Source organism: Amblyraja radiata, chromosome 17, assembly GCF_010909765.2.
Source record: "Amblyraja radiata isolate CabotCenter1 chromosome 17, sAmbRad1.1.pri, whole genome shotgun sequence".
Classification (NCBI taxonomy): Eukaryota; Metazoa; Chordata; class Chondrichthyes; order Rajiformes; family Rajidae; genus Amblyraja; species Amblyraja radiata.
This window is the reverse complement of record NC_045972.1, coordinates 30,113,481-30,128,384: the sequence shown is the minus strand read 5'-3', so window position 1 is coordinate 30,128,384 and position 14,904 is coordinate 30,113,481. Positions and strand designations below refer to the sequence as shown.

The 14,904-nt window shown below is 42.0% G+C and overlaps 1 protein-coding gene across 2 annotated transcripts in view; it reads right to left on the bottom strand.

The window, feature by feature from the left end:
* Positions 1-8,281: 8,281 nt before the first annotated feature.
* calb2 (calbindin 2) overlaps positions 8,282-14,904 on the bottom strand; it is a 43,764-nt gene continuing 37,141 nt past the window's right edge. For both annotated transcript variants that reach the window (XM_033035976.1, XM_033035977.1), the window contains 3 exons: positions 14,026-14,079; positions 13,119-13,190; positions 8,282-12,258 (listed from right to left, as the gene is read on the bottom strand). In XM_033035976.1, the coding sequence (XP_032891867.1) occupies positions 12,145-12,258; positions 13,119-13,190; positions 14,026-14,079 (240 nt within the window). In that variant the 3' untranslated portion in view covers positions 8,282-12,144. The remainder of the gene's footprint in view (positions 12,259-13,118; positions 13,191-14,025; positions 14,080-14,904) is intronic.

The window sequence follows — 14,904 nt, the reverse complement described above, 5'->3', positions numbered from 1 at the left end:
GCAGATGCTGGTTTACACCAAGGATAGACACAGAATGCTGGAGTAAGTCAGCATCTCTGGAGTAAAGGAATAGGTGACATTTCGAGCAAAGACCCTCCTTCAGGCTGAAATTACAAGCTGCTTGTAATTGTTGCTGGTAAAATGGATCGAGGATTCATGGATGCTCCACAACATGATCAATCAATCTGAAACAAAATATAACGGGTGAAGCAATGACTCAGTTGCTCTTCTTTCAACTGCATTGAAAGAAGGAGCATCCAGATGGCAGTCTCTCAACTACACCCTGGTTTTGGTATGGAGTGTAGTCCACTCCATCAGCATTCACACATGGTCTTCTCTACACCAAAAAAACAAATGCAGGATAGGTGGAGCACCTGCTTTCGATCTACATGGGCAACCCTGAGTTTTCTGTTGCCTGCTTCTTGTAATTATTGTGGGCTTGTCAAACATAAGGTTTAGCACTACATGCTACAAATCCCAGTTGTGGAGACACTGGCATCGTTGTCTCATTGTAGGACATTGATCATTCTTTTATTCTGGATTTTAATTCATGTATTGTGTTTTTTTAAATATATAATTTATGATGCTTTTATAAGTGATATACTAAGATTTTATATTATATTTTTTAATATGCAATGCATTTTTATGTAATGTTGTCCCTTGTCTGGACCTTGAGTCCGAAATAAAGTTTATTATTATTATTATAAAATTCTCTATTCTGCATTCATTCTGCCTTACATTTATCAACCTGACATTTAAAATTAACAAATGCCCTGACATCAAATCCTGTTTGCTGAAGACAGTTCCAACTTTGTATGTAGAAGTATTTCCTATCTTCACAGCTGAAAAGCCTGTATCTTATTGTCAGACTCCGACTCCAGTACCAGATCCCCCAGCCTGCAAAGCAGTATTAGTTTTCCATGTATTAGTTCCCTTTCATTATCAACCATTGATCAAGTTGCTTCTCTCACCTCTTAAATATCGATATTGGTTTTGGCAATGATTTATTATTTCCGCGTACCAAAATACAGTGAAAAACATTGTGTGCTATCTTGTCAAATGGGGTGGAAGATTGCAACCTTCACGTGGTCCGCCCTGTTTCGACGAATACAATCAACCCGGCATGCACAATCAATTAAGATCAAATAGAACAAGTTGTCCTACAACTTTAGGCTGTGCACGCCATTCGCAAGAAGAAGGAGATCTTGTCAAATCATACTATACATGAGTACAATCAAGCTATACACGAGTACTGTGGGCAGTGCAAAGAGAAAAATACCAGAGTACAGAACATAGTGTTGCAGCATTATATTGTTGCAGTTACAGAGAAAGTGCAGATGAAAAAAAAATTCAAGGGCCATAATGCGATCGGGGCCACACCCTTATGAGTTGTCTGTTCAGTAGTCAAATAACAAGGAAGAAATTGTTCCTGAATCAAGCTTTTGTATCTTCTGCCTAATAGGAGAGGGGAGTAAAGAGAATGACCGAAGTGTAAATTTTCACTGTTTATGCTGGGTACTTTCCCAAAGTAAAAGGAAGTTTAGATGAAGTTGATGGGGGGAAGAGTGGTTTATGTGATGGACTGGCCTATTTCCACAATTTTTCTCTACGCTTTTTTGCAGACTTGGGCAGAGCTGTTGCCAAACCAAGATGTGATGCAACTTGATAGCATGCTTTCTTTGATGCATCTGTGGAAGTTGGTAAGAGTAATTGTAGACATGTCAAACTTCCTTAATCTTTTGAGGAAGTAGAGGTGTTTATGGTTTCTTGGCAATAGCTTCAATGTCATTGGTCCAGGGCAATGCGAGGCTGAGGCAACAGATGCTCTGGTCAGAAAAAAGGAGCATACATCAGAGTTAGGCATTCGGGATGAAGCAAATCTCTCCATGAGATAAGACGTGTAAGAGTACACTTAAGAAACCAATGAGGAGGGCAAAAGGTGAACATGAAATGGCGTTGGCCGATAAAGAAATTCTTAAGAAATTCTATAAGCATATTAAGAATAAAATAATGGCTAGGGAAAGGATAGGTCGCCTTAAAGATCAGCACAGCCATTTTTACGTAGAGGCACAGGAGGTGTGGGGGGGGGGGTGTATTAAAGGAAGATAGACACAAAAAGCTGGAGTAACTCAGCGGGACAGGCAGCATCTCTGGTGAGAAGGAATGGGTGATGTTTTGGGTCGAGACCCTTCTTCAGACTGGTTAGGAATAAGGGAAACAAGAGATATAGACGATGATGTGGAGAGATAAAGAACAATGAATGAAAGGTATGCAAAAAAGTAACAATGATAAAGGAAACAGGTCATTGTAAGCTGTTTGTAGGGTGAAAATGAGAAGCTAGTGCGAATTGGGTGGGGGAGGGATAGAGAGAGAAGGAATGCCGGGGCTACCTGAAGTGAGAGAAATCAAAATTAATACCACTGGGCTGTAAGCTGCTCCAAGAGAAATATAAGATGCTAGTCTTCCAATTTGCATTTAGCCTCACTCTGACAATAGTGGAGACAGAGGACAGAAAAAGGGTCTATGTAGGAATGGGAAGGAGAATTAAAGGGTCCAGCAACCGGGAGATCATGAATACTTCTTATCTGTTTTCACCAATGGGGAAGATCATGGAAGTTAAAGAATTGGGGCATTGGAGTTCTGATGTCTTAGAGCGAATGACCAAAGAAGAGGTATTAGCAGTTTTAAAGCGCATTAAGCTGGATAAATCCTCAGAAATGCATCCCGTTATATGTATTGATATCTCTACTACACATTTGTGCTGCAGACTGAGAACTGGGACATAAATTAGCTGCCTGGAATGATTTGGAGTTTAATGGGTTCAGGGTGACAATGTATTTGACCTCTACAGGCATTAGTGCAGAGAGAGAGATATCTAATTATGGAGACCAGAAGGAGGGAGATATATTTAGAGCTCAGAGCAGGATAGTTAAACTCACAGCACTGACAGTTCATGAGTTTGAATCTCAACAAGGCAGTCAGACAATCTAATTGGAAAAAAAACCCTGAAATAAAAAATGTAAAATTTCTTAAGGTTGGCCATGAAACTACGGCTAAGATCCCATCCAGTTCATTACAGGTATTCCACAATTGTTAAATATTCTATATGTAATTGACTCTTTGGGATTAAGGCACTCCTTTTGGAGATAGTTTGAGGTCCATGTCATAAAATAGATTCCACATAACACAGAGCTTCAAATTGGATGCAATACACAAATTACTAAGGTAATGGTGAGTAATGTTCTGCATCCAATTAGATCTTTCAATCTATCTCGTTGTGTCCCTTACATTTTTTAAAATCTGCTCTTGCCCTGCAGCTGTAACACTATATTCTGCACACTATTTATTTTATCTTTTGCACCACTTGATGTACTCATGTTTGCTACGATTTTTCTGGATAGCATGCAAAACAACGTTTTTACTGTATCTTAGTGCACATGATGATAATAAAACAATACCAGTACAAATTGACAGTATGTGAATTGAATAGGATGGAAAGAAGGATATTGGAAAAGTAGAAATTTTGCAAGTTCAAACATTTCAGTAACTTGATTTGGAAACTCAAAAATATTTTCCAATATGGTCAACAAAACAAAATGACAGTGATGTTAAATAATGTTCCTTGTGAATCAATGCCAATGGAGCAAAACTCAGAAGATGGAGAGGTGACTGGAAATTTTCAAGTGTGAGGAGGTATAAAGATATAAAAATGAAACTGAAACAAATCCCTCCACTCTCTTCCCATATTACCAAACTCGGAAAGTTACACTCAGTCTCTGGGTGGCTAGAGAGAGCTCTATCTGTTCTACTCTTCTGGGACATGGTGGTAATGGTGTTGGGAATTTCCATGGGGTTTGTGCAGGGGATTGCAAGACAGGCAAGTAACTGTAGGGAAGGAAATGCATCCTTCTCTCTCGCTTTATGTGTGTTCTCCCCTTCTATTCTCTTTAGCTGGGCTTTCTAGTTCATCTAGTTCATTTTCCAGGTTTGGCAATATGGGAAGGGCAAGTAGAGGGAATTTAATTTTTCTTTTTTTCCTTCTCTTGCTTTAACTCTCATCATATTTGCGGATGCTTTTCTGATTTCTTTGCAGAGGCTTCATCCCTTGACAATGATCCATGTACTGCTTTAATATGTTGGGTAGATAGTTACCAGGTAGATCAAAGTAAAAGACTTAACATGCATGAAACATAGTTAAGAATAAGCCAAACATAGGACAGAGTAATCCATACATAGGAGGCTAAACACCATGCAAAAAGAGTTGTAAATACATATTAGAAAGGTGAACAGATCTATTCACTCAATACAGTAAAATAGATCAAAAGCAATGTAGCAAGCAAGAGCTAATGATAAAGATGGAGATCAGTGAGTTATAGATTCATTGTAATTGATTGGATTGGGTAAGCAATTGTCATCTAAAAGAGGAACGTATTGGCGTCAAGGGTTGAGCAATATACAGGAAGTATAGCAGGAGTCTGAAGATGACAGTTAATAGACAGTGTAATGGCAGGCTTTGAGTGACAAGTGTGCAATTGTATTAGAGTGGCAGCCACATGGCACCAAGAGAGTGTGATAGGGCCTGGTGAACACACCCACTGTAGCAGGGAGCTATTAACTGACATATCCATTGCACCAGGATGTATACGAGATGTTAATATATGATGTCAGGGAGTGGTTAGAACCAGTGAGTTCCATGTGAGGATGTTGTAACAGAGAACATTGAATGACAAACACTGTGTCAGGGAGTAAATTATAGGTCATTGGGTAACATATACATTCTTCCAAATTTGGAAGTGCAATCAGGGATAAATGAATATCAAACAAGCGTTGTGAGGATTGTAATAGAGACTATTAAATGACAGCCACACTTGGTGAGGCTGTGTAAAAGAGTCAACAAATGAATCAATAAAGTAGAGAGCAATGTAGGCCATTGACTGACAAGCACGTCGATAGTTCCCTGAAATTGGTGACTCATTATCAGGTAGACAGGGTAACAAACAAGCTATTTGGCATGCTTGCCTTTATCAGCTGGGGCATTGAGTTGGGACATCATGTTACAACTGTATAGGATATTGGTGACTGTATCTGGAATATTATATGCAGTTCTGGTTGCCATATGATAAAGAATGTGATAGAGCTGGAGAAGGTGCAGAAAAAAATCACAAACATGTTTGCAGGTCGGGAGAGCTTGAGTTGTGAGGAGAGACTGAATAGATTGGGACTGTTTTCCCTGGAGCAATGGAGGCTGAGGGGTGACCTTATAGAGGTTTATAAAAGCATAAGGTATATAAATAAGGTGCATGGTCAGTCTTTATCTCAAGTAGGTAACCTAAGACTTTAGGGCATAGGTTTAAGGTGAGGAGGGAAGGATTGAAAAGAGACCTCCATTTTTTTCAAATAGAGGATGGTGGGTATATGGAATGAGCTGCCAGAAGAGGTGGTAGAGGTGGGTACAATTTCAATGCTTAAAATGCTTTTGAAAATATACACGGAAAGGAACAAATTAAGAGAGATACGAGTGGAATGCTAACAAATTAGATTGGCTCTTGAATGGCATAGCCAGGTTTGCCAAAGGGCCTGTTTATGTACTATGTACTCTATGAATCTGCAGGATGTGTAAATTGGGGTCAGAATATAATACACTAACAGGAACTGTAATTGAGGCAGTGAATGACAGACTGTAAGGTAGGATATAATAGGGGTGAAGTTAGTGCTGCACACACTTTTAATATGTACCAGTGAGTGTTAGCCCAGTTAGTGTGATATGTGTGTATATGGCAGATATTTCAAGTTATGGTCAAAAGTGGAAATGTTCAGTTATGATGCACTATACTCAATCCCATTCCTCAGGTAATTAAGCTAACCAAACATGCAGCAGGTTGTGCTGAGAAGTGGCAAGGTAATAGCAGCAATATTTGTCAAACAATGATCTTTAATAAGAGAGTTTGATCACCTATCTTTGGTATTTAACAGTATTCCCACAGTCAAGTCCTCAACCATCAACATCCTTTTTGATTGTTGAACAGCTCAACATTGTTGAACAGAAACGTAACTAGATTGAGCAATGTGGCTACAAGAGCAGGTTGGAAGTGAGACACAAATGTGTAAGGGAACATATTCTACTTGCCTGGATACATACAGCCTCAACATTTTAGAAACTTATATCCATGCAGGACAAAGCAGGTGCTTAAATGGCACCCACCAGCCTGAATATTAACTCTGCCCATTACTGAATGTGTGTCACCTACAGTTACTCCAGCATTTGTCTTTTGCACCGCCCCACAAACTTTACTGCTCAACGTGAGAGGAGCAGGCAGAGCACCACCTACAAGCCACATACTCTACTGACCTAAAAATATATTATCACTGGCTTTAAATACTGGAAATATACTTTGACAGAAGCAAATTGACAGGATATAATAAAGTGACTGAGTGATAGAACCAATCACAAATGCTCAGAAATGGAAAATGTAATGTTTCTCTGAGGTAATCATGTTGCTAGTGGGAGTGTAAGGGGTCAGAGGAATGACAAGCACACTGTAAATGGATAATTGATTAATGGGCCTTAACTGGAAAAGTAACAGATTTGAAGATGGACAGGGATTGCATGGGAGGTTATTCTTATAGTAGGGGACAATTGAGCGACATTCTTACTTTAACAGGGATAGTCATGTGCACGAGTGAGTGTCAATGATATAAAAATGGGAAGTGTAATGAGGGTCAGTGACCGTCAACACTGTAAATGGTGTGTATGGAGCTGGTGACATTGATGGAAAATGTAAAAGGTACAGTGAGAAATAGACAAACAGCACCCAGGAGAACAGTGGAATGCAGAGTACACAGTAGGAATAGGAATACTTTACTGTCACATGTGACTAGGCACAGTGAGATTCTTTGCTTGCATACCCAATGTACACAAATAGCAGTCACCTATGGCGCTGACAAAGATACAAAGCATGCTCGCTCCCTCTTTTGTCCTCATCCACCCCCCCCCCCCCCCCCCCAACATTTCCCCTACTCCGGGTCCCCATTGTCCATCGTTCTTCCCCTTCCCATCTCACGGCGATCCCCCCCACGCCGGGTCCTCCATTGTTCTTCTCCTCCCCCCTCACGGTGGTCCTCCACACTCTGGACGACTGCGGGTCGACCCGCGAAGCATCGCCGCCGCTGCGAGGCTTCACCACCGCCGAGGCCCCATCGTCGCGAGGCCTCACCACTGTCGACGCCCCACTTCATGCCTCCGTGGTGCCGATCCGGGCCCCAGCCACGAGCTCCACGTTACATTTTGTAAGTCCTGCTACATTTACTACTTAACAAGATATGTTGTCATTATATGGAGCAGGAGCTAAGGAAAGGGGATGTAGATCAGTCACTTGTTCACAGTCTTTGTTGAGCTATAGCAGATGTCGTACCTGCAGGAAGTTATCCTGCGCATGTGGAGGTTAAGTACCTGTCCCACTTGGCGATTTTGTTTGGCTGCCGGCATCATTGACTGACGTATCAGGTCACTGAAATGGTCACGCCGTGGTGATGTATTGATGCACGGTGTTTCATCAAGTGTCGCAACATTTTTTTTTGTCGCCGTTGGATTTTGAAATGTTCAAAATCTTTTGGCGACCCTGATATGACGTTGGCAGTCGCCGAAAAAATCGCCAAGTGGGACAGGCCCTTAACTCAGCGTGGTGCGTGTGGTAACAGGGGTCTTCGTAACTGCGGCCATATCTGTTACGTTGCATCCTCGATAGTCATTAAACCAGTTTGAAACTAAATAACTTGATATTATTTATGAAACCTTAAACACAGTCCACAGCCGCGGCCCGTCGGGAAGCCTTCTGGCCGCACGGCCCATCCAGTAAGCGACAAATGCTCTGTAACTGGGAATATGATTGACAGCAAAAACGCAATGGTAGATGCACTGGGGTCATTAATTCTCATACTTAACATGGTGAAAGGCATTCTCAATATGAAGGGCACTGTAATTGAGGTCAGTGGCTGGCAGCCAGAATGTAATGAGAATAAGAAAGCCACATTCGAAACAATGTGTGTCATCAAGGTTAATTGGTGCACAGTCAGGAGTGTAAGTGGGGCCAGGGAGAAGCAGTGAGTGTGATAGAGGTTGGAGTGAATGATTTACTGATGAGTATGATGGAGTTTAGGAGGCGTACTCGGCTCGTTGTAATTATATGCTTCAGGTGGATGGTGGGTTTATTTGTGACTTTCTAACAGCAAACATTTTGAAATGAATTTCAATGTATATACAAATAAACTCACATACAGAACATATTGTTCAATGAAAAGATTTAATTGATTTGGAGCAACGTAGCTTTGTAGCCATTATACAGATTATCTAAACAGGAGACTTGGGTAAAAACTAAAACCAATTCATGTACAATGCAAATAAAACAACTTAATGGTCAGCAGAAGGTCAGTTATCAGACAGCTGGGTTATTATTTGCATCAGTGATTTTTGCCCTCTAATCGTGTCACCTCCTCACTTGAAAGCACTGGTTATCGTTAATGTACCATGAAATGGCATTGATAGTGGTCTGTCTCCTCATTAAAAACAGAGCCCAGGCAAGGATTGTCAGTAGAACATTTATTTCTTGAGACAGATTCTACTAAGTGTGACGTTACTCTCTCTGAATATCAACTAAAATCATTTTCTGTTGGGATTCACTGGGGAGCAATCAAGAGCCGGAACTTTACTTATTTTCCTGAAATCCTTTTAAGGTTGCTGGGTAAACTAAGTTTGGTGGTCCTTACTCTGATTGCTTACCTGGTCCACATTCAGCGGCAAGTCCACCCGGTGTTTCCAATTCCGACTCCGGTTACAAATGCAGTATGTATGGCCGATCTCCTACGTACATAGATAGCAGGCAGTGGCGAACTGGGTCTAAAAATATTGGTTGCCAGGAGACAAAGGGGGCCCACTTCACATCGGGCAAGCTGACACCCTGGCCAGTCCGCCGCTGATGCCAGGTCTGTGGATAATAAGGACTGGATGTGTAATGAGTGAACCAGTATGCTGAACACTGGAGATTTATTGGGATAGTGGATTATCAGAATTTAACTGTGCTATCTGAGTTGTATGTTGAATCATTTGGTAGTGGAGACTCAGGACTTCCATGATGTGACTAGCAGGTTCCAAAGTATTACCAGCTGCCTTTGTACATAATGCTCACTTTCCATTCCTAATCCTACATCAGTAAGCCAAGATCGGCTGCTCTGGCAATGAGAGTATAAATCCAAGAAGGTGTCATCAAGCATTACTGCATCATATCCAGACCCAACCTCCAGCAATGTGTCCAGGTCCAGGAACTCAAGCTTTGGAGGGAATGCACAGAATAATCCCTAAGAATGACATAGTAAAATAGCTTCATTTATAATAATGGAGATACAAGAACTTAAAAGAACCAAACCGCCCTCACCAGCTAGAGTGAGGTCCTGGCCTCCCATCTATCTGATCAGAGACCTTTGAATTATCTTTAATCAGACTTTGTCTTGCACAAAATGTTGTACTCTTTATCTGTACACTGCAGACAGCTTGACTGTAATCAATGTATAGTTTTTTTCTACAACACACAACAAAGGCTTTCCACACATGCCAATAATAAACAAAACTAGGGTGTTCAGCCAGAACAGAGGATGCTGAGAGGTGAGATCAAGGTATAGGATGCTGCAGAGACACACCGTGGTAACATCAGTCAGGAGGTCTTTCAGCCCATTTTCATACTGGCTTTATGTAAGAACAATCAAGCTGGTTCTACTCTTCACCTCCTGAGCCTCACAAAACCTCCTCTTTCATGCACTATCTCCTCTCCTTCTTGGACACTACAACTGGATCTCCCGACTGCACATTCCACCTCAAACCTCTTGTTGCCTGAAGCAGTTTTTGCCAATGTCATCAATCACTTTCACTCTGTCCTTGGTTTGTTACCCCTTTGTCAAAAGAAATCAAGTCTGTCTCTACCCTTTGTGATATTCCATCCCTTTGTCAGTTCTCTGCACAACCTATTCTGTTCTAGGGAGAATGATCTCAGCCTCTCCTGTCCATCTACAGAACTGCAGTCCCTCATCCCTGGAGTCACTTCAGTAAATCTCTTCCACACTTTCTTCTGAGCATTTACATCTTTCCTCCAGTTCTGCTGAACCAGTTTTATAAAGATTTATCATTATTCCTTGTTCTTGTACTCTAGCTTTACAAAAAGCCCAGGAACCTGAAAGCTTTTTTAAAGCAACTTTCTCAATCTCTGCTGCTACTTTCAATAAATTTTGCAGATATCCCCAGATCTAATTGCTCTTATGCCTCTTGTAATGGTTGTACCCCCTCATTTACATGAAGTCTCCTTCTTCTCTAACCACATTGTCAACTACTGTCCATTCTCCTGGCCTCCCCCCCATTCAAGTGAAAAGCATATGTTAGAATAGATAGTAGCAGCTTATCTGAGCAATCAATATTTGCATTAACTTGCTGGATAGATGAATAGAATCTAGATTATGCATGTCATTTCAGAACAAATTAGACATTATGAGAATGAAAATTTTATATTTACATAATTAATAGACAGCAATTGATAATCCATTGACCTCTGACAATCTTTAATGTTTATATTCACACCACTGATCGACTGATAAATAACTAATCCCAGGCAAATTATGTTTTTTTGTGCTTGCATCATATAACAGGACAAACTGCTGGGTTGCATTTCCTCTATAGGCTGTAATGTTTGTATGTACATCACTGGCGTTTTGAAGGTGTGCCATTACATGCTGAACTGCAAACCCATGTTGGAATGCACTACATTTACCTCACAGACTATAATACTCTATTTACATCACTGATTACTATTATTTACATTTGCATGACTGAGAGACTTTAACATTGTATTTACACCATTGACCTCCCCCCCCCCCATCAACTGGGTTCATATCAAGTAAGTCTGCCCAGTCTCATGTTTAAATATCATAGGTCATACACTAATTACAATTTGCAGTGATATTTGGCAGATGATAAACAGACCGGTGGCTTGATCACATTCGTTCCCTACCACCCATGTTCTGTAAGCTGAGCTCGTTCAGTTGGGCAGAAGGGGCTCTTTCTAACCACCTAATCTCACCTGCCCACCTTCTCAGACCAGAGAAAAGCTGGCAATACTTGGCATGCCAGGAAGCATCTGTGGGTAAAGAAATTGCTGACAGTTCAGGCCATAGACCATTTTGTGAGTTTCAATGAAAGGTCATTGACCACTAGTGTTGACCTTGGCCTTTTCTCCAGATGCGCCTGACCTCCTCAATTTCCTTATTTATACCAGATTGTCAGCATCAATTGTATTTTGATTTTGGTATCCGAAACAGAGTAGCTCTGCACGGTGATTGATGACTTCTTCAATATCCTTCCCCATAAATTGGGTTTGCACTTCTTATCTCAAATACTCTTTGGATGAAGAGGTTCTGTGCAACATTCTTCTTCAGTCCCAATTTTCTGAATTTAACATTTTAATTTCCCTTAACTGAACAACCTAAACAATTGAGTTATATTTCAACCATTGAGCTTGGAAAGAGGGGTGGGTGGGGGGGATGGTGACAGTGGGAAAGGCAGATATAGTGGTGAAGGGCAGATCCACAAGAAATATGAATGGGGACAAAATATGGGAATGCGGATAAAATATGGGAAGTTACTAACACCCTCTGGGCTTTCACTTTGATGGGTCCCAGATGAGCTCATAATCTAGTTTACCATTTATTCTACAGACCATCCAATTTCAGAGTCAGGACAAAGTGATGAAAACAACAGTACAATGTACCAAAATCACGCAAAAAAATTTGCCTCATGGATAACTGACTTTCTGCTTTAAATCTCGGGCATACCTTTGGCAACCAAGAGGATTTACCAAAACACAATGTGCTTTTTTTAAATATATTACAGTGTATATGTATATCGCTGTATAGATTGTTGCTTTAAAATGCAGAAAAGGAGATACATAGAAAATAATGACGACTGCTGTGTGAATTGTCCCTTGTGACATTTTGTAATCTGCAATGCAAGCACATTTGTGGTTTCCAGAACGCACTGCACATGCGCTGGGTGATGTTCTGTGGGGTGGGTGGGGGCGTGGATTACATAATTTGTTGATGGATCTCTCCCTACAATGGCTCCGTGCACAGGATCATCTCCAGCTCCCGCCGATATAGTTTGCCCCCATGCGACAGGGACAAGATATTTTTCTTGTATGCAGTTACTTTCTTAATATCCATCTCCTAGGAGGGGAGTTAATAAACAATGCATCAGATAACAATACTGATCATGTCACATGTAATAATTGTATCCACCACCCTCTCCTCTTGGCTCCAGCTTCCCTTTATTAACCTTGTCAGCCTTCACCCACACCTCCCCGTCCCGCACCTGACTCCATCTGCCCATCATTCTTCACGCCTTCTCAGTCACCTACTGCTGCCCGTCGTAGACCTCCTTCTCTCCTCTTTATATGGGCTAACTTTCTTAAATGCTGCTAAATCTGCTGAGTTGCACCAGCAGACTGTTGTTGCTTGTCCTGACACTTGTGCTTGGGGTGGTATGGTAAACTGTATAGAGTGTCTGTGCAGTGTAGACAGTCTTTAAACCTGACTACAGCTGCAGCCTTCCTGGGAGTGTTTGATGGGGCACCGTAGAATGAATTTTATTCTGACCTTTTCTGTTTCCGGACTGCAAGTGTGTTTGGAGATAGGGCAGTATGATTCTTGCTTCTAACCTGCACAATAACTGTCCTACGAGTGGTTAATGGGTGAATGCTGAGGGATCTTTAATCTGCATCAAAATTGTTCAGTTCCTGTGTTGGGCATGTCTGACACTTTACAGGGAGCTAAATTGCTCTCTCTCCTCTGGATGTGCTTGATGAGAGAGCAGAGAGCATGCCTTACATCTTATCCGTGGTATTCCTTCGTGGGGAATGTTGTTGGCATGGAGTAGAGGCCTTTACTCTGCAACTAACCCATGCTATGGATACCATGAGAATGTTGGGTGAGGCAGATGAGAAAGTCGCTTGAATTCCTAGCACCGATTAGGGTAAAATAAGCACCCATACTCTTGGATATTACTGCTTCATTCACCAAAGACCCACCTTTTTATTTCTCTCATACAAATCTCTCAGTAATGCATCTAGCTCATGACTGTCGATGTAACCGTTTCCATCCTGAGAAGACAAGACAGAAACCAAAGAATTATATGGTGAGAAATGCCAGTCAACAGCAAAAGTCAGAGGGCCGCCTGCTCTGCTGAGCAAGGGACAATGTTCTTTGTATCACTGCTCTGGGCTTTCATCTGAATTTTTTTTCTTTGTGGAAACCTTGACAAGCATCTTAATCCTCAGGGTCAGGTTGCTTTGCGCATTCAACATGCACCTGCACCATCCCAGCTTCTCCTGCAAGTGGCAGGGCAGTATAGAGTGTCAGAACCCAGGTGCTGATGCTGAGACCTCAGTGTCAGGCCCTGATTCAACACCAATCAAACCCACACAGTGAGCAATGGAAAGGTATTTCCCTGCAGATCTGACAGACACCCACTTTCCCCGAGACTATGGTCTAATCTCTCTAAATTTAGGAACCATCCTCACAGGGTGTACACTGTCAAACTATTCCCAAATCTCCCAGAATCATTTTCCATTCTTGTAAATGCAAGGCAGAATAGGCCCATCCTCAGCTCTTCTATCTCACTATCTTGACCCAAACATCAGGTGGTTCAGGCATGGGTGTCCTGAATCTCTGGAACAGTGCACCTGAGACTGACTCATCCATCTTCAGAAGTGAGGAGGGGGAGGGGATTGTGTGTGTGTGTGTGTGTGTGTGTGTGTGTGTGTGTGTGTGTGTGTGTGTGTGTGTGTGTGTGTGTGTGTGTGTGTGTGTGTGTGTGGTGGGGGGAGGGGGGGGGGGGGGGATGAGAGGAGTGTCAAATTCACCCATTAAGGTAAAAACTTGTGGATCTATGAACAACTTCAATGGATATAACTGCATCGCAGAGGTGATAATTACCCTGTCATAAAATGTGAATATTGCATTGAACTCCTCGGCATTCAGTTTCATGCCCTGTAAATGCAAGAAACATGCATTAGAAACATTTAACACCGTTTATTTTAGATCAATTCCCCAGACTAGAATCTCCACATTTTCTTATCTGTTTCAAGTTGATTTATGGCTTCTGTGTTTGAGCCCTGGAGTCATTTTTCCGTCGCCTCCCATTGCTCTCCCTGAACACACAGTTGAGCGTAACAGATGAGGCTCTAGGGCTGGGAGAATGGACCCCCTTTTTCAGGACCCAATCTCAGGCTGCAGGTGGGGACTCTTCCTGTCACTGAAGGAAGGCAGCAGGTAGTGGGAGGAAGATGAGACTGGAGCTGTAAATTAACCACTGGAAGAGGGGAGAGACTCCAAAGAAGCAGAGGGCATGAGGGCATTGGGGATTGTGATGAGGGCATTGACCACAATGGCATTGACCACAATGCCCTCATCACTAAGATTTTCCTCCTCTGACACTTTGTTCCTGCTGTGAGCGTCGAGGATAACAACCTCTACCATAACAACCTCTACTTAACCCCACACACATCTCCTAAAGAGTCTAAGTAAAAATCCAAACTCTCATTTTCACAACTTTGGCCCGTTCTGTTGACGACCCACTCTCACCATGCAGACCCATGAATGTGGGTTGCTCCACCGATTTTTAGCCACAGTCCCATCACCTCTCCTTCTGCTTCTTCTTCTTGCGTATGGCGTGCACAGCCTAAAGTTGTAGGACAACTTGTTCTATTTGATCTTATTTGACTGTGCACACCGGGTTGATTGCATTTGTCGAAACAGGGCGGACCACGTGAAGGTTGCAATCTCCCACCCCCTCCTTCTGCTAGGAACGAGGGA